The sequence below is a fragment of the Coenobita brevimanus genome, chromosome 79 (genome assembly GCF_032717465.1).
Source record: "Coenobita brevimanus isolate Jiangsu-jjx chromosome 79, ASM3271746v2, whole genome shotgun sequence".
NCBI lineage: Eukaryota > Metazoa > Arthropoda > Malacostraca > Decapoda > Coenobitidae > Coenobita > Coenobita brevimanus.
This window is the reverse complement of record NC_137032.1, coordinates 10,113,975-10,133,172: the sequence shown is the minus strand read 5'-3', so window position 1 is coordinate 10,133,172 and position 19,198 is coordinate 10,113,975. Positions and strand designations below refer to the sequence as shown.

General features: G+C 40.8%; 1 protein-coding gene and 1 non-coding gene across 2 annotated transcripts in view; both read left to right on the top strand.

Annotated features, from left to right (window-relative positions):
• LOC145409020 (arylsulfatase B-like) overlaps nucleotides 1-18,837 on the top strand; it is a 56,136-nt gene extending 37,299 nt beyond the window's left edge. Inside the window, exons 3-12 of the mRNA XM_080279589.1 lie at nucleotides 1,004-1,167; nucleotides 1,918-2,021; nucleotides 2,621-2,730; nucleotides 8,463-8,524; nucleotides 9,109-9,213; nucleotides 12,026-12,209; nucleotides 12,573-12,864; nucleotides 13,420-13,496; nucleotides 18,153-18,318; nucleotides 18,822-18,837. Of these exons, the coding sequence (XP_080135715.1) occupies nucleotides 1,004-1,167; nucleotides 1,918-2,021; nucleotides 2,621-2,730; nucleotides 8,463-8,524; nucleotides 9,109-9,213; nucleotides 12,026-12,209; nucleotides 12,573-12,864; nucleotides 13,420-13,496; nucleotides 18,153-18,318; nucleotides 18,822-18,837 (1,280 nt within the window). The remainder of the gene's footprint in view (nucleotides 1-1,003; nucleotides 1,168-1,917; nucleotides 2,022-2,620; nucleotides 2,731-8,462; nucleotides 8,525-9,108; nucleotides 9,214-12,025; nucleotides 12,210-12,572; nucleotides 12,865-13,419; nucleotides 13,497-18,152; nucleotides 18,319-18,821) is intronic.
• LOC145409127 (5S ribosomal RNA) lies at nucleotides 4,275-4,393 on the top strand. The gene has a single exon (XR_013899051.1). It is a non-coding gene; the product is annotated as a 5S ribosomal RNA (ribosomal RNA).
• Nucleotides 18,838-19,198: the final 361 nt, after the last annotated feature.

The window sequence follows — 19,198 nt, the reverse complement described above, 5'->3', positions numbered from 1 at the left end:
CCACTTAGCACATATGTGTAAATTAAAATTCTCTGCCGCACTCACCCCCAGCCTAGTATTCTGTTTTGTACTACTGCTGTGATGGTAGCCAATAGAAATTCTGTTTTCCACTGCTTATTCCTTTAGTTTCATTCTCACTGGCTCAAGCATCAGGGAAGGTGCATACGTCAAGACTGACCTAAGTAAATACATCTTGTGGGATTAACCTCTCTTAATCCTTGACTTAGGTGACTACTCGACCTGCCCCTCGCAGTAGAGAATGCTTTTCATATCACCTGAACAGTACTGTACTGTACAGAATAGATTTTTCCATTAAGAAAAAAAAAAAAAAAACGGCGTAAAGCTATTCATCCTGAAAATTTTCACCTAGAAAAGTAGGGGGGGGGGGGACAAAAGGTACTTTGTCCCCCAGCCTCCAAAAAGTGTGGGGGACACGTCTCCCTGTCCCCTACCCAAACGAGGCCCCTGGCACATATTTAAATCTGCTTACCTTCAAAAATTTAGTCCGAGGTGATCAAAATGGCTTCATGCAGTCTTCAAAAATTTTGCTTGTTGTTGTTTGTAACAATAATTGTGGAGTGTTGGTTTGCAACTGCCTACAGGATATGGCTGCAGGACGAGAAGATGTGACCGAGGGGACAGGAAGGTAATTTTTATACCTCATCAGGATTCAAGTGCAAAACATCAATAGAGCTCTAATATAAACCACATAATCTAAGATGATAGGGGAAATTAAGTTATAACTGATCATTCTTTCTCAAGGGTTTTATTATATTTAGTCTAGCTTTCACTTTCAAAGTAAATTATTGGTCTCAAATAAATATTTTTGGAAATAGATAATATTGTTTAATATGCAAGTAGTAAAATTAGGAACACTGTTTTGTCATACAAGAACTATGCCAAAAATCCCTTTTAGCATTTCCTCCAAATTTTCCCAGAGATGGCAAGCTGCCCCCCTGCCCCCCCAGTGGCTACGTGTATGTTATTATCTGATAAACGACAGGGTGGAACGACGTGTCATGGCACGACCCAAGAGTGGTGACGCCGAATCTACACAAACTGAGTGGTGACGGGGTGACGCTGGACCAGAACTACGTCCAGCCTTTCTGCACACCCACACGCTCAGCACTGCTGTCTGGATATTACCCCTTCCACTTGGGCAGACAGGTAACCATACATAAGGTCCTGCTGAACCATAATGTCTTACTCAATACATACCGATACGATAGGCACTTCTGTCTGAGTATTGCCCCTTCCGTGTCGGCAAACAGGTGGGTTGACAGCAATCATAACCTAGAGAACATTATTTTGACATTTTACATTCAGATAAATCTTACTCCATACACACCCACCCACTCAGCATTTCTCAGGATACTTTCCCTTCAGTCGTGGCAGACAGGTGTGGTGGGGCAACGGCAATCATAAAACGCGTCTTAGAGAATCATTATAAAGATTTTTTTTTTTTTTTACTCTCTGCATTCAGATACATTTTGCTCCATACATGTGATTTATCTCTCAGGTTAAGAGAAACACAAGTGCACTCAGTACACATAAAACAGATCTTGTTCAAAAATAATCTATAGAACTTAAAATATTTTACATTCACCAGTATTTATAAAGAAGGATTTGTTCATGCGTTGGCCACCATTTTTCTTAACATTTACATCAAGATCAGACTAATTCCATATATATGGCTCATTGCTGAGATGATGCAAAATTTATAATAATACCCATGTATTTCCCGCACTGTGTAGAAGAAAATTAGCCTTGACGATTGCAATTAGCCCAAGAGAAATTTGTCGAACCAGTTAGGTTGAGTAAAAGCCTTCCTTAATTCCACAGATAATTAGATAACATCGTCTGGAAGTATGAGGTTTAAAAATAAAGAGATAGAAATACTCAAACCTCTGCCTACAGGGGTATCCACTAGTTCTGATGACTCCCACCGGCCTCACTGTGAACGTTACGCTGTTGCCGGAGGACCTCGCTGCTCTAGGCTACAGCACGCATTTGGTCGGCAAGTGAGTGGAGGCAAAGGCGACAAAGATGAAGAACAAGATACTTAGAATTAATAGTTGTCAAATACACGAAGGTTATTAAGGCAGATATCAGTTTTTGCCAACACAGTTTTCCTCATGACATGCAATACTCAAATTTACATCTAGGCACCTAGATGTGAGCAGCTCTTGTGCTCAGATTTCTTTTTTATTCGATTTTCTTTGAAAGAGACAAGTTTTGTGGGCTTTCAGCTTTGTCAGATAATAGAGAAACCGACTTTACGGCTTTATTTATACCTCCGTCCCCTCACATTGATGGACTCGATAAAAATGGCTGATAGGGTGTCCTTATGAGATATAAGTTACTGAACACTGCTCATTATATAAAGTAAGTATTGTCAGATCCACTCAAAGACAGTGTTCGAATTATGTGCTAGCAAAGCCTGGAAACAAAACAATGGTATATGTTAGGAAATTGGCGTCAGTGACAATATAACATAACATGGTTCACGACATCTCTGATCCCAGTCTAGTGCCCTGAAGTACATAAAGTCACTTACGGAATAAAGCATAAATTAATTCAGTATGGTGAAAGAGTTAAACAAGGTGCAACTTTTGAACAGGTGGCATCTGGGTTTCTGTGACGAGGCCTACACGCCCACACGAAGGGGGTTCCAGTCCTTCTACGGGCTATACGGGGGTCGTCACTACTACTACAATCACTCCTATAACGGTAAGAGGCACACACACACACACACACACACACACACACACACACACACACACACTCACACAGCTGCATCAAATACCAAAGTCTGTCTTAAAATGAGTCAAGTTCGGTACAAAGCTAAATTACAAATGATTGTTGATCAAGCAAAAGGGAAAAAGTGCAGTCCAAAGAAAGTATATTAAATAATCAGAGCCCCAAGGAATTAGCGGCGTTAGCAGACAGACGACAGACGCCGTGTTGGGTAAACAGTCGAGCGCTCGGTAAATTCCATGACTGACAGAACGGAGATGCTAAACTGCAAGTAAAAAGTGTATTTCTATAAGATGGCGTACTTTCAAGAAGTGTATCTAGGTAAGAGGAAGGGAAACAGTAAAAAACTAAATGATGACTACACAGACCTGGTGGAACTGGTTACATTTAATAAAGTAGCAGAGAAAATGAATAAACTGGAGGAAACTTTCAAAGTGGAATTGGATGAAAAAAGGAAGGAACTGTAATAATAAAAGGGGAAAAAATGAGGAATTGGTAAACGAATTAAACAGAAAAGGTGCAACAGTAGGTGAGCTACAAGCTGAGGCAGACATTCTGAGGAAGAAAATGACCGAAATGGAAAATACAGTAGTCACCCTTGAAAGAGCCTTGAAGGATTACAGTAATGATAGACAAAATTCGTCAAGCTAGTAATCTGATAGAGCAAAACAGAAACACTGATAAGAAAACTCGGGCAAAGGAAATGATGAGAAACAACACAGAGGAAGTACGAAATACATGGGCAGAAGTAGCCAAAACAAGTCAAGATCTAAAAACAAGGTTGAAGCAAAAGACAGGACAAGAGAGGTCAAAGGCATAAGGAAGAACCCAGGGCTGATAAAGGAAACAGCTGGGATTAACAAATCTATAGTCATCACTAGTAAAGATGAAGAAGAAATAAGGAATAGAATCACCAGAGATAACAAGGAGATGGTAAATATAAACATATTGAAAGTAGTATCGAAGGAAATCTGTGAGAAAGATGTAGAGGAATTTAGGAGATTAGGGAAATACGAAAGAAACAAGTCAAGGCTTCTGAAAGTAACCTTCCAAACTGTGAACACTGTAGAGGAGGTATTAAAAAATGCTAACAAACTTAAGGAATCGGAGAAGTACAAAGAAGTGTGGATAAATAGGTGCCTAACTCAAGAGGAATGGGGATTAGTAAAGGAAAAGAGGGACGAAGCAAAAAGAAAGAACGATGCAAGATCAGATGAATGAAGTAATTTTTTTTTTACGTAGTAGTAGGATTGCAAGCAAAAAAATGGCACATAAACAGCAGAGACTAAATATAATTAAGATAGTAGACTCAGCCAGTGTCAATTATGTGAACAATATGGCTAAGTTGATGTACTCAATAGCAGCCGTGGCTCAGTGGGTTAGAGCGCTCTGTTCTGACCAAAGGGTCGGAGAATCGAATCCACTCAAGGGTCATTGGTAGACATCAGGAAGGGCATCCGGTCATAAAATGCTACACGCTCCAGTCCAAAAGTCCTCTACCCAGGGGCAACGCCTTAGATAACGGCCATACCACGTTGAGTACACCGCTTCCCGTCCGATCAGCGAAGTTAAGCAACGTTGGGTCTGGTTAGTACTTGGATGGGTGACCGCCTGGGAACACCAGATGCTGTTCGCATCCCTACGTGAGTGGGGTTGGTGGAGGATTAGTGCCCCTCCCTGTAAAACAATTAACTCTAAGCCCTAGGTCACCCCGTTTGGGATACATGGCGTCTGGCAATGAATGAATGAATGATGTACTCAAATGTAGATGGAATGGTATCCAAATTAGTAGAGATATAAACCTATATCACAGAAAATGAGCCTCATATTGTTTGTGTCATGGAAACAAAATTACCCCAAAGATATCAAACAACGCTTTAAATTTGGATGAGTAGAATATTTGCCAAAGAGACAGAATTAAAAAAAAAATGGAGGAGGAGTTATGATACTAACAGAGAAAAGACTCCGAAAAAAAAAGGATAGAAATAGACATACCCTCACAAGAAAAATTCGTTGCAGTAGAGATTAGTGCAGAACATCAGAAAAGATAATAATTGTGGCAAATTTATACATGCCACCCAAGACAAACACAAGGGATGGAGGTGAATATGAAGACCTGGCAGAACAGACAATTCAGAGTTTAAGAACCCAACTATATAGAATGGAAGAAAAATCTGAAAGAATTATACTAACGGGAGATTTTAACATATTTATAAACTGGAAGATTCTAGATGTCAAAAGTCACTAAAGTTATTGGGATCAAAAGCTCTTGGATCTTGTACAGGAATTTTTTTTATAACACAACATGTAAAGGAGAATACCAGAAAAAGACGACCAGAAGACCCTTCATTATTAAATTTCATATTTACTAGGTAAGAAAATGAAATTGATAATATAATCTATCATCCCCCATTCAGCAAAAGCGACCATGCAGTATTAGATTACAATTTCATGATAGTATATGATGTAGTTACACATGATGGAAATTACAAAATGAGGCTACACTACAGAAAAGGCAACTATCATGACCTAAAGAAGTACTTTAAGGATATAGATTTGGAAAAGGAGCTAAGAGGACAAGATATAAATGTTATATATAAAAATTCCGTGAATTTTATGAAACAGGAGCCCATAATTATGTCCCATTGCACAAAGACACAGAAATAAGGATAAAGAACTGGTTTAATACTGACTGTAAAAATGCAAAAGAGAAAAGAGATCTGCTGTGGATCAGATACAGACAACATAAAAGTGAGAGGGCATATAACAACTACAAGCAGGCAAGAAATGATTATACAAGGATAAGGAGAGAAACTCAAAGGCAGTTTAAAGAAGACATTATAAATAAAAGTATTGATCAGCCGAAGTTGTTTTACAACTACATACAAAGCAAAGCGAAAGATAAGGATAAAATACTATCCACCATGGGTGAGGGAAAATCTGTATCAGTGAAGAAGATATTTGTGAAGTACTAAACAAAAATTCCCAATCAGTTTTTACTAAAAAATGTAGATTTGCGTGAGATGAAAACGAACAAGCATTCCCACACATATTCACAATTATACGTTTAACGAAACAAGAGGTCTAGGAAGAGATGAGGAAATTAAAGCCAATGACCCTGACGAGATTTCGTGTTGGGTAATACAGGAATCTGCAAAAGAACTAGGCAGTCCATTACATTTCATATTCAGAGAATCCTTATGACATGGAAAACTACCCGATATATGGAAGGAATCAAACATTGTGTCCCTTTTCAAGAAAGGAAATAGACACAATCTACATAACTACCGACCAGTATCACTGACCAGCGTCGTAAGCAAGATGTCTGAAAAACTCATACGAAGAGTTTGGGTAAAACACCTGGAAAAACACAATATGATAACAGAAAGACATTTTGGTTTTAGGAAGGGAAAATCATGTGTTACTAACCTATTAAGGTACAATGATAGAGTTGCAAAAATTATACAGAAAAGAGATGGCTGGGTAGACAGCATATATTTGGATTTCAAGAAGGTATTTGGCTGAGTACCACACAAAAGACTTTTACGGAAACTGTACCATCAAGGAGGAATCCAAGGTAATATGTACGATTGGATGCAAGATTTTCTAAGTAAAAGGGAAATGGGAACAGTGCTAAGGGGAAAGTACTCATCATGGAGAGAATTGACAAGTGGAGTTCCACAGGGCTCTGTGCTGGCACCAAACAGACAATAACAATGAAAATGGAAGCTACTTAAAATATGTTTGCTGATGATGCAAAAATACAAAGAGAAATTACAAACACAGACTCTTGCATACAGCTACAAGAAGAATTAAATAAGGTTCATGAATGGAGCAATAGATGACAAATGGAGTTCAGTGTGGACAAATGTCATTTAATAAAATTTGGTAAAAGTGAAAAAAGACCAGACTGGGACTATAAGTAAGGAAGTTCAACCCTACACACATTAGAAAGTGAAGGGGATTTATGAGTGATTAACAATACCAGACTATCACAGGCTGACCACATAAATGAAAACGTAGGGAACATGTACACACTGCTTGCTAATATAAGGGTAGCATTCACATATATAAATGAAGACATGCTGAGAAAGATAATATTATTCATCAGACCAGCTCTGGAGTATGCATCAGTAGTCTGGAATCCGCCTCTCAGAAAACACATAGATAAGACTGAAAAGGTACAAAGGGCCGCTAGAAGATGGGCACCAAGTTTAAGGGACCTAAGCTATGAAGAAAGACTCGAAAAATTAACCTACCAATATTACAGGAAAGAAGGAAAATAGGAGACATGGTTATGTTATATAAATGCATCACAGGAAAAGAGAAAATAGACTTAAATAAGTATATAACCTATGGGGAAGCAACATTAAGAGTACGCTGCAGAAAACTGTTCAAATGAGAGGTGATAAAGACGTAAGGAAATTCAGTTTCCCAAATAGAGCAGTTGATTAGTGGAATCCACAACCGAATGAAATAGTGTGTGCCAAAACAGTTTATAACTTTAAAGACGTATGATAAAAATGGTTCAAAACACGGGACAGTACGATCTTCACGAATCCATGTAAAGAGACAAGTAGGTAAGAAATATTAGGTAAGAACTCACACACACACACACACACACACACACACACACACACACACACACACACACACACACACACACACACACACACACACACACACACACACACACACACACACACACACACTAAAGTGAAGAAGAGATAACAATGCAATTAGGTACAGTTTTTCGATGACAGCAGCTAGGTCTTGAAATCAACTACCAAATGAAGTTAAATGTACCAAAACCATTCACAAATGGAAAGAAATATATGAAAAAAATGGTACTAGAAGGAGGAACGTAACGATAATGAATCTGGCCTTTAAAACTGCAATTAGGTGACAACAATTGAGCAACTTTATTATATTACTCGTGAACTGCAAACACTCACACATAAAAATAATAATATGGATGCGCATAGCATTTACATACACACACTTTTTTCGACACATCCCCGATACTAAGCACATGTTTGTATATGCAAATGTCTACGATTATCTTCACTCTAAGAATGAAAAAAAAAAAAAACAGGTAGACCAAAACCGACTGTAGTAAAACAAAGTTGGTTAAAAGGCTGGTTGGAATGGGGCGAGGGACTTCAATTGAGTCAGCATAACAAGTAGGTAGAAAGAAAGAAAGATTTATAAACAGTGATATGGACAGGAAACATGTCTGTTAAAATGGAATGAAATGAAAAGGATAATGCATTTTTGTCTAGAAAGAAAGAACGAAAGGCTGGACGTCTGCAAAACTTTGTCCTATCCAGAAAAGAAGAAAAAAAGGATAAGATTGTAATCATGAGGGTAGATAGATGGAGGGAACGATGTATAAATAGACATAAACAGGAAATATGAATAGAAAACAGAATGATCTCAAAAGAAGACTGCGGTTGAGCTAGAATAAGATTAATTTGAAGACAGATACTAAACAGAGGTTGTAAGTACAGTACATGCAAGTAGAAAGACAAGAATTGTGAATACTACCAAATGGAATGAGATGAATAGGAGTGCTATAGTTTAGCCAATATAAGACTACAATAAGGTAAGTAGAGCAAATATTACCAAATATATGAAGAAGTTGATAGATGAATAAGGAAATAGATAGGTAGATAGACACTAACGCTGTACCATTTACTCCTCAGGTGGGTATGATTTTCGAGACGGCGATCGGGTTGCGCTGGAGGCTAATGGTACTTATAATCTGGTGAGTACTGACTGAATAGTACAAGAATACGTCGGTGAAGACGATCAGTCAAACAGGGTGTCAAGCAAACACCCAGTTACTCAATCTACCAATCAGTTCGTTAATTAGTCACTTATCAGTCAGTTAATCAGTCACTCACTCATTCAGTCAATAAATTAGCCACTCTAACAGGCAATCTATTGTCGGTTTGTCAATGAATGAATCATTCAGCTACTCAGTTAATTAGTCAGTCATCAATCAGTCATTTAGTCAGTAATTCAACCAACTTGTCTGTCTGGCGCTGAGGGGGAGCATAAACGTGATTATACTGTGCAACCTGGGTGGAGCAGCTGCGGCGTCCACCCAAGAGGCGAACCTCCCCATATTTCCCTGCACCATTCCATGGGAAGGGCCTTGATCCGACACTGTGGAAGTGTACTGTTTCTGTGAGAAGGCCCTAGGGAAACAGTGACACACCTGTGGTCGACGGCTCTGTCAGGACAGTCAGACCGGGATTAGGCAACAGCAACAACAACAGTAACAATGCTCTCTCTCTCTCTCTCTCTCTCTCTCTCAAGCGTCACCTCTGCCCACTACTCCCTCAGGACCTGTTAACTGAGCGAGCCGTGAAGATCATTCAGCAACAGGAAGGCAAACAGTCGCCGTTCTTCTTGTACCTGGCCTTCCAGCACGTCCACACTCCGTTGACGGTGAGCACTTGCGCCATCATCACCACCACCGTCACCACCACCATCACCATCATCATCATCATCGTGTTATAATTAGCAGCACCACCACCACTGTCATCATCATCATCGTCATCATCACTGTCATCATCATCATCATTATCATCGTTTTCATTGGCATCATCACTACTGTCATCACTGGAACACAGACATCACACCGATTTTTTTTTGTATTATAGCATCAGCGTGAACACACTCAAAATCATACCGTCACATTCGGTCTTCGTCACACTCAGCCTGTCACACTCAGCCTGTCACACTCAGTCATTATCCCACAACCTTTGTCACCCTCAGCCTTTGTCACATTCAGCGTTTGTCACACTCAGCCATTGCCACACTCAATCTTTGTCATACTCAGCCTTTATCCCACAACCTTTGTCACACTCAGGCTTTGTCACATTCAGTCTTTGTCACATTCAGTCTTTGTCACTCATTCCTTGTTACACTCAGACTTTGTCACTCAGTCTTTGTTACACTCGGCTTTCGTTACATTCAGTCAGTCACACTTAGCCTTTGTCAAACTCAGTCAGTCACACTTAGTCGTTGTCATTCTCAGCTTTTTGTCCCACAATCTTTATCACGCTCAGTCCTTGTCACACTCAGTCTTTATCACACTCAGTCTTTATCAGTCTTTGTCACACTAAGTCGTTGTCACACTCAGTCTGTCACACTCAGTCTTTGTTACACTCAGTCTTTGTCACACTCAGTCTTTGTCACACTTAGACGTATTTCATGAAAGATATTTCCTACATCTAAACCATCTAACCATCTAACCATTTGTATCTTATGTTTTCATACAAACTACCGCCAGACGGTTTTATTCATCTACCCTGGCCCTGTAACCCCAGTGCCAGTCCAGTAAACCCAGTACCACTTCACAATACCAGTCCAGTAACCCCAATTCCAGCCTAGTAACACTAATACCAGCCTAGTAACCCCAATACCGGTCCAGTAATCCCAGTACCAGTCCAGTAATCCCAGTACCAGTCCAGTAATCCCAGGACAAGCCTAGTAACCCTAATACCAGTCCAGTAACCCCAATAACACTCCAGTAGCCCCAGTGCCAGTACAGTAACCCCAATAATAGTCGAGTAACCCCAGTACCAGCCTAGGAACCCCAATATAAGTCCAGAAACCCTAGTACCTGCCTAGTAACCCCAATACCAGTCCAGTAACCCAGAACGAGACCAGTAACACCAGCTCCAGTCTAGTAACACCAATACCAATCCGGTAACAACAGTATCAATCCAGTACCAGTCCAGCAACACCAATACCAGTCGACTAACTCAGTACCAGTTCAGTAACGCCAGTACCAGTCCGGTAGCACCAGTACCAGTCCACTAACCTAGTACCAGTCCAGTAACAATATTGCCAGTCCAGTAACACCAGTACCAGTCCACTAACCCAGTACCAGCCCAGCAACACCAGTACCAGTCCGGTAACACCAGTACTAGTCCACTAACCCAGAACCAGACCAGTAACATCAGTACTACTCCAGTAACACCAGCACTAGACCACTAACCCAGTACCAGTCCAGTAACACCAGTACCAGTCCGGTAACACCAGTACTAGTCCACTAACCCAGTACCAGTCCAGTAACATCAGTACAAGTCCAGTAACACCAGTACCAGCCTAGCAACCCCATTAACAGCCTGTAACACCAGTACCAGTTCAGTAACACTAGTACCAGCCTAGTAACTCCTTTAACACCCCATTGACAGTCAGTAACCCCAGCTCGATAACCCCAATACCAGTCCAGTAGCACCAGTACCACTCTAGTATCCCCTGCACCAGCCCAGCACCTAGTACCCATCCAGGAACCCCAGTACCACTCCAGTAACACAGCACCACTCTATTAGTCGCGGCGTACGACTGTGAGGTTGTTATTATCGTGCCTGGCAACCTACAGTACCATTCGCGAGTGCGTCTGATTTCGTGTATAATATGTGACGCATGTGATTCGTGTATATGTTCATGTTTAATAATATTCGTGTTAAATATATTTGTGCATAATTATGTGATTCGTGTATAACATGATACGAAATCGGACGCACCTTTGATTGGTAGGTTGCCAGGGTACGATAATGACAACCTCAGAGTTGTGCCCGCAACTATAGTAGCACCAGTGCCAGTCCTACTCTGGTAACGCTCTCGTAACCCGAGTATCTGTACAGTAACACCAGTGCCAGTCCAGTAACTCAGTACCACACCAGTAACAACAGTACCAGTCAAGTAACCTAGTAAATGTCCAGTAACCCAGTACCAGTCCAGTAACCTCAGTACCACACCAGTAACCTCAGTACCACAGCAGTAACCCTATACCACTCCACTAACCCCAGTGCCAGTCCAGTAACCCCAGCATCAGTCCAGTAACCCTGTACCACTCTAGTAACCACAGTACCTGTTCAGTAACCCAGCACTATTCCAGTAACCCCAGCAACCGTCTTGTAACATCAATACCACTCCAGTAGCTCCACAGTCCAGTAACATCAGTACCACTTCAGTAACCCCAGTACCGTTCCAGTAACTTCACTGTCCAGCATCCCTAGTACCGGCCCGGTAACCCCAGTACCGTAAGAGATATCAGACGAGTGTACTACCTAACCCCGACGAATGACTCCATTTTTTTTTTTTTAAATAACAGAACAGAGGAAGGAAAAACAAATGGTCCAGTAACCCCTTGTACCACATCTACATGCCTTAACGAAAGTGACCTCAGCGCACTGATTTGGTAAGCAATGTACCGGTCCAGTAACCCTCTGTACCACACTAACAGGTACCGGAGGAGTACTTAGCTCTGTACCCCGAAGAGAGTAACCCGGACCGGCAGACGCTGCTGGGGATGGTGACGGCCATGGACGACGCGGTGGGCAGGGTGGTGGCCGCCATCACGGCCTCAACCTTTGCCAACAACACTCTCATTGTATTTTCTTCTGACAATGGCGGAAAAAGCCCAGCTGGTAATAAATGGTTTATATATCAAATAAATTAATGGTGGGATAGCATATGCCTTGGTGTTTTTTAATTATATATCAAATAACTGAATGGTTAGATAGGATGAGATTATCTGGAATTCAGTAGAATAATTATCAAGAGTTGCTAAATAGATGCTCATTGTATTCTTTTATGACAACGATGCCGTCGGTTCAGGTATAAGTACTTATGGGTTTCATATGCCAAGTAACTGAATGGTTAGATAAGATAGTGCTTTCACTTTGCCAGCAAATGTTGCAGTATCATTCATTACAAGAGTTGCTGATGATGTGATGTGTGGCAAACCAGAATCAATGATCATTACCCTTGGCATGTGGCACTGTGTTCAGGGATAAACCTGCCGCTGCGAGGGGCGAAAGGGTCGCAGTGGGAGGGCGGAACCCGGGTGGCGGGGCTGGTACACGGCGCCATGTTGGAGAACACTCCTCGGAGGTATGGCGGACTCTTGCACGTCACCGACTGGCGGTCCACTCTGATGGCAGCCGCTGGGGCCGCCGTCCTGCCATGCACCGACGGATTCAACCAGTGGGAGGCGCTGCACACAGGTCGTGTCAGGTCGCCTAGGAACTCTCTTATCTACGATATCGAACAGGCCAACGAAGACTTCAGTGGCGCCATCAGGTAACTCTGGCCACACAAGTAACTCTGCCACACAAGTAACTTTGCCGCACAAGAACTCCACCAGACACTGGTACATTCACAACACATTTTAATGCATGACAGTACAGAAGGAAAACAACACCGTAACCTATACTGTTCGTCTAATGCAAAACGAAAATGTCATGGTTGGTAAGTGAAATATGAAATTATAACCAACAGTTCATAGACTTTAAACAGTGGTACCACACTACATTATTTTAATGGTTCTACATTCTGGCCTCAATGGCCTTTTATAAGCTCGACGACTTCTTTAGACATATTCTTTCACTAACTAGATTAATATTCGTAATATCTAAAAATATCAAGTAACTTTGTCAGCAGCAGTCATACCGAAACTTGAGTAACAATAACGATATATTTCGATAATTAATTTTTCAGGATCCCCTCAGTCTGAAGCATGGACAGTATAATCTTCACCTGTCTTTTCTGTATCAGGATGGAGTGGTACAGTAACGTCTGTGTTTCTCTGTATCAGGATGGTGTGGTACAGTAAAGTCTGTGTTGTCTATGTAACAGGGTGGGGCGATACAAGCTGTTGATGGGACCTCAAAAGTACACCGACGAAGAAGGACCCTGGCTCTTTGATCTGAAAAGTGAGTGAGCTTCCATAAGGTAACGTGTTTGAGAATTTCAAATGTGAAGCTAATGTACAGATGCGGAGAAAAATATCGTTTCAAGTCAGATGAGAGAGAGAGAGAGAGAGAGAGAGAGAGAGAGAGAGAGAGGACAATGACTTTTGATTCCCAGTGATGCGATCTGATTTGCAGATTTTCTGAATATCGTGTAAAAGTTTCGCAATCGTTCGAGTACGATGTGGGACGATATTTAATGTCCGCGGCTGTACTTCAAAAATGTTAACCAAGGTGATGCAAGGTCAGGGAAAAAACTTCGCCTACTACGCCACTGTGTCGACAAAAGTTTGCTTAATACTCCATTGTGTTTACCTCAGAATTTAGGCATTTCCGTTTCTTCCTCCCTGACGCATCATATCGAAGAGAATCATCTATGGAAAGAGGAACAAACCAAGCCTCGCCCATCCTTGAAATTTTACCCAACAGAGGAAAATGCGATGTAGAAGAAGTGCAATATTAGTTTTTTCCCCGATTGTACTATGAGAGTCGGAAGCGAGGAGATAACGTATGTAAGAGTTTGTAGGGAGAAGGTAATTTAGCCAGAGAGCGGAAAGAGAGAAGGCAGTGTCGTCTGAGAGCAAAAAGTGCAGTCTGAAAATGGAAAGAAGCCAATATAGTCTGAGTGCGAAAAGAGATAAGGTAGTGAAGTCTGGGAGTGGAAAGAGAGAAGGCAGTGTAGTCTGGGAGCGGAAAGAGAGTAGATAATGTAGTCTGAGAGAGGAAAGAGGGATGGTAGTGTATTATAAGAGCGAAATGAGAGAAGGCAGCGTAGTCTAAGAGCGGAAAGAGAGAATGTATTGTACTTTGTGAGTCTGAGTAACGAAGGTAACTTATTTGAAACTAATAGGCAATGTAGTGTGAGAGTTTTAGGCGAGAAAATAATGCGTCTGGGAGTTTGAGGTAAAAAACAATGTAGCTTGAGCGTTCGAGATGAAACAGTAATGTAATCTGAGGTTTAGGCGAAGAGGTAATGTAGTATGAGAGAATGAGACGAAAAGGCGATGTGCTTGAGAGTTTTAGGCGAAAAGGTAATGTAGTTTAAAGTGAGAAGATAATACATATGAAGACGAGAATGAATCTGAGGGCTTGAAGTGAGGTGGTAATGTATTTGAGGGCTTGAAGTGAAATGGTAATGTATTTGAGGGCTTGAAGTGACATGATAACGTATTTGAGGGCTTGAAGTGAGAAGATAATGTATTTAATGGCTTGAAGTAAGTAGGTAATGTGTTTGAGGGCTTCAAGTGAAAAGGTAACGTATCTGAGTGCTTGAAGTGAGAATGTAATGTATTTGAGGACTTGTAGTGAGAAAGTAATGTATTTGAGGGCTTGATATGAAAAGGTCATGTACTGTACTTGAGGGCTTGAAATGAGAAGGTAATGGCTTTGAGGGTTTCAAGTGAGAGCGTAATTGATTTGAGGACTCGAGGTGAGAAGGTAATGTATTTGAGGACTTAAAGTGGGAGGGCAATGTATTTGAGGACTTGATGTGAGAAGGTAATGTATTTGAGGACTTGAAATGAGGAGGTAGTATTTTTTTGAAGGCGTTAAGTGAGAAGGTAATGTATTTTAGGGCTTGAAGTGAGAAAGTAATGCATCGGAGGCGAGAAGGTTATGTAGCAAGAAATCACTGATATCTCTGTTTAAGAATGCCACCACTGAACCGAAACCCAGGATTAGGGAGGGTGATACGAACATCCAACCGGTTATAGCGAAAGTGATCTCATCCACTGCAGACGACAAATTTGGCGGGAGATCTGAGCCTTGATTCACAGACAAATTAGTTATCAGCTACTTCTGGTGTCTATAATTTCTTTCTTCTTTTTTATTTTATTTTCTCTCTTTGTTTTCTTCTTTGTTTTTTTATTCAGAAAAACAGAGAGTGCAGAATTTTTCCCAAGTGGCTTTTTTCTTTCCGCCTACAACAATTGTTAGGAGAGGAGGGTATCATGAACTAGTGTGTGTGTGTGTGTGTGTGTGTGTGTGTGTGTGTGTGTGTGTGTGTGTTTCAGGAAGGCCAGAGAACGAAGAGCTCAAAAAATTCCCATGCCTCTATAGTTATTTCACCTTAACTTGGCCCAGATTTTCGTCCTTCTGCGGCTTTTTTTTGTTTTTGTTTTTACGTAGCTCACTAGGAGAGAAAGACAGTGTTACGACTCTACATCCTTTCCATAGCACTTATTGTGACTGATATAAATTTATTTTTAATTTTTTGATACAATATGGTATGGAGAGATAGCAGATTGTTATTTACTCCTTAGACATGTTTTGCATCTGTAACATGAGGAGAGGATACTGAGGTATGATGTGCACAAAAAATTGCTAAGGAAGAGGTGTTACGGAACAAGCGAAAATAAGCATAGCTGTAAAGAGGATATTCATTTTTTTTTTTTCAATTACAGAACAGAGGAAGGAAAAACAAATGAATGAAAAAAATCCATGCACCAGATTGCAGATGTCCTTCATTCGTAACAAGTCTGTAACAGCTGGACTTGAACAGCAGTAGGTTGAAGTTTGGGGGGGCAACCACTCTGAGGAAGAGGGTTCCAAAGAGATGCAGTTTGAGGAGTAAAAGACTTCTGATAGACAAAACTTCTGCAATATGGCAGAATGACAGTCCAGTCACGAGTGCTAACAGATGCATATGTAGCACGGTGGAAGGCATGGAGAGTTGGTACAATGAATGCAACTTCGTCTGAGCATTTGCAATAAGAGTATCTGAAATGCAAGGCAGGAAACATTCCTTCCCACTTGTACGGGAGGTAGTTCATAGGTAACAGTAGGGTTATTAACAATTCTAACGGCTTTATTATGAATTTTGTCTAGTTGTGTTGGTGCAACCTCTTCATATTCATTCCACAAGAGTGAGCAATATTCCGCCAGAGAGAGCACATGATTTCAAAATTATAGCTAGCTGCTCATCAATGAAGAAGTTACAGACTCAGTACAATAATCCAACTTTCTCTGAAGCGGTTATAGCAAATGATCTAACATGAGAGGTCAAGGTGAAGGCATTCCTTAGTGAAACACAGAGAATTTCAGTACTATTAGAGATAGGAATATTAATAACATTGAAGATAATATAGGAATCAGGCATTATTTGTTAGTAAACTGTATATATTTGGTTTTACTAGCATTAAATGAGACAGTATTATTTTGTCCCCATTCATTGATCTCAGATAAGTTTTGATTAATGGAAATTGCTGTACTGAGTTGTGAGTTGGAGATATTTACCTTTGTAAATGGGTGTTCAAATGTGAATGAACTTTTAAGTGTTGAGTCATCCGTATATGATTGGATGGGATTATGGGTGACGGATAAGAGATTATTAGTATGAATTAGAATAGGGTTGAAGCCAGAACAGATCCTTGTGGCGCGCCGGCATTGGATGGAAATTGGAATATAAGTCATCTGCTTTAACTCTTAGCTTTCTATCACTGAGATATGAAGAAATCAGAGGAACAAAAGGCGTTAGGCCATAGCAAAGGAGTTGAATAGCAGTGAACGTTGCCACACTGTCAAAAGCTTTAGAAACATCACGGACTACTGCATTAGTTTCTCCATGTTGGTGAATTGATTGATGGATGGTGTGGGTCATGAGATTGAATATATCAACAGTGGATCTTTCGTGGCGAAAAACATATTGTTTATCACTGATTAAGTTGTTGGATTCAATACGTTTGACTATGTGCTTATTAATTACAATCTCAAATAGCTTACCAAGAGAAGACGTGATAGCTATTGGTCTGTAATCAGCGGGGTCAGAGGAACTTCCTTTCTTCGGAACTGGGTGGATACTGCTTTCTCTCAAAGAATCGGGGAATGAAGAAGTATGTATACATAGTTTGAGTAATTTAGCTAGAATAGGAGCAAGTCATGGGAAACACTTTTTCAAAACAATTGGAGGAATTCTATCTGGACCTGGAGCTTTGTTGGTTGGTAAATTGTCTAGGATGGATTTTACATATCTAGCCTTTATCTTAAATGGAGCAGCTTCGGAAGTCAGGGTCTAGTACAGGAACGTCTGGTTGACTTCCTCAAAAGCAGAATTACTGGACATGTATTGACAATGATGTTCGCTTTATCACGCTGTTTCCATCTCAAGATTTTACTGGGAGAATGTGTGATGACTTGTTAAAATTATTATTGAAAGAATTGAGAGTTGGCTAGAATATTCTATTGTCATTAGGACTGTTTAATAATTTAGATGTTTTGGTTGTGAATAAAGTTTGATTTAGTGACACTTAATATTGCTTTTGCATGGTCTCTAGATATTTCATACTGACAAAGCGATTAAGATTTTTATTTTATGTTATGTGTGAGTTATATACTAATGGCTTTTGGGATGTTACTCTGGCACAGTTGCTAATTCATTATTTTAGGGAGTCCGATCTTCTAGTGAATTCTGACTTGGTATGAACAATTCAATACCAGCTTGTATTAATTCAAAATGTGGGACTGGGTAGAACTGATGTCACTGGAGAAGAAAGACTACCATGAAATATCTACAAGATAAAAAATATATATATAAATAATAGCGAATAAGCAAATAAATAAATAAATTGCCAAGGAAAAAGTATTATGGACTCTCATAGGCAATCGGAAATTATTTTACTTCAGAGGACCCGAACGAGACGACCAACCTCGCCGCCACACGCCCGGGCCTTGTGAGGAAGTTGGAGGGTGTGCTGAGGGCGAAGGTGAGGGAGATGGTGCCACAAGACCTGCCACCCGATGACCCGGCAGGACAAGCCAAGAATTTTGGTGGCATTTGGTCCCCTGGATGGTGTGTGGCTCGATGATTCTCTCTCTCTCTCTCTCTCTCTCTCTGGGGACAGGGTGGCCCGGTAGTAGAGCGCCTGACTCGAGATCGAAGGGTCGAGAGTTCGCACCCCGCCTGGGTAGCTGCCCTACTGGGAGAGGTAGCGCTCTCCTGTCGCCTAGCAGGGCTATATGGCCCAAGTGGCCTAGCTAGGGGAGTTCATTTCTCCATTGTGTGTGTGTGTGTGTGTGTGTGTGTGTGTGTGTTCCTTTCCATTATTTAATATCTAGTCCCTTGGGTGGTGTGTTGGTTGAAGTTTGAGGTTTTTGGTCAGTGCTCAGTTAATGCCACTCAGACACGTGGATGGTCACTCTCGCCTAAAATATGTGGACTGAGAAAACTTAAAATACCTGATGGTGCAGCAAGAGATGAAACAGCAGAAAATAAAGACACTGTGGCTTTTTTGTACCAAGCAAATACAGTAGAGTGAACATTATATTTGATTCATTACATTTTCCCATCCTCAGGTCTGGAGCTTCATAACACTTTTGGGCTCCTGTAACTCGCACTCAGCTGAATAAGATCGTCTAGCGTTAAATGGAATAGAATACTAGAATTGTTCCCACCAAGAAAAGGCCAACGGTAAAGATGTTAATGCTCTACCGCCTACGACTCACTCACCCGAATAAAATAACATGACATTAGATGGAATAAAATAATGGAGTTGTTCCGACCATTAAAGGGTTAATGTTAACAATTTAGCGATATAGTTTACAACTATTACTGCGAGACTTAACCTGGATCTACTGGTGCTTATTTCTCGTCCCAGTGTCAATAGCTTCAGCCACTTCATTATTCCATACTAATGTAATTAATTTTTTTTTATGCGAGGAAGAAGGAACCA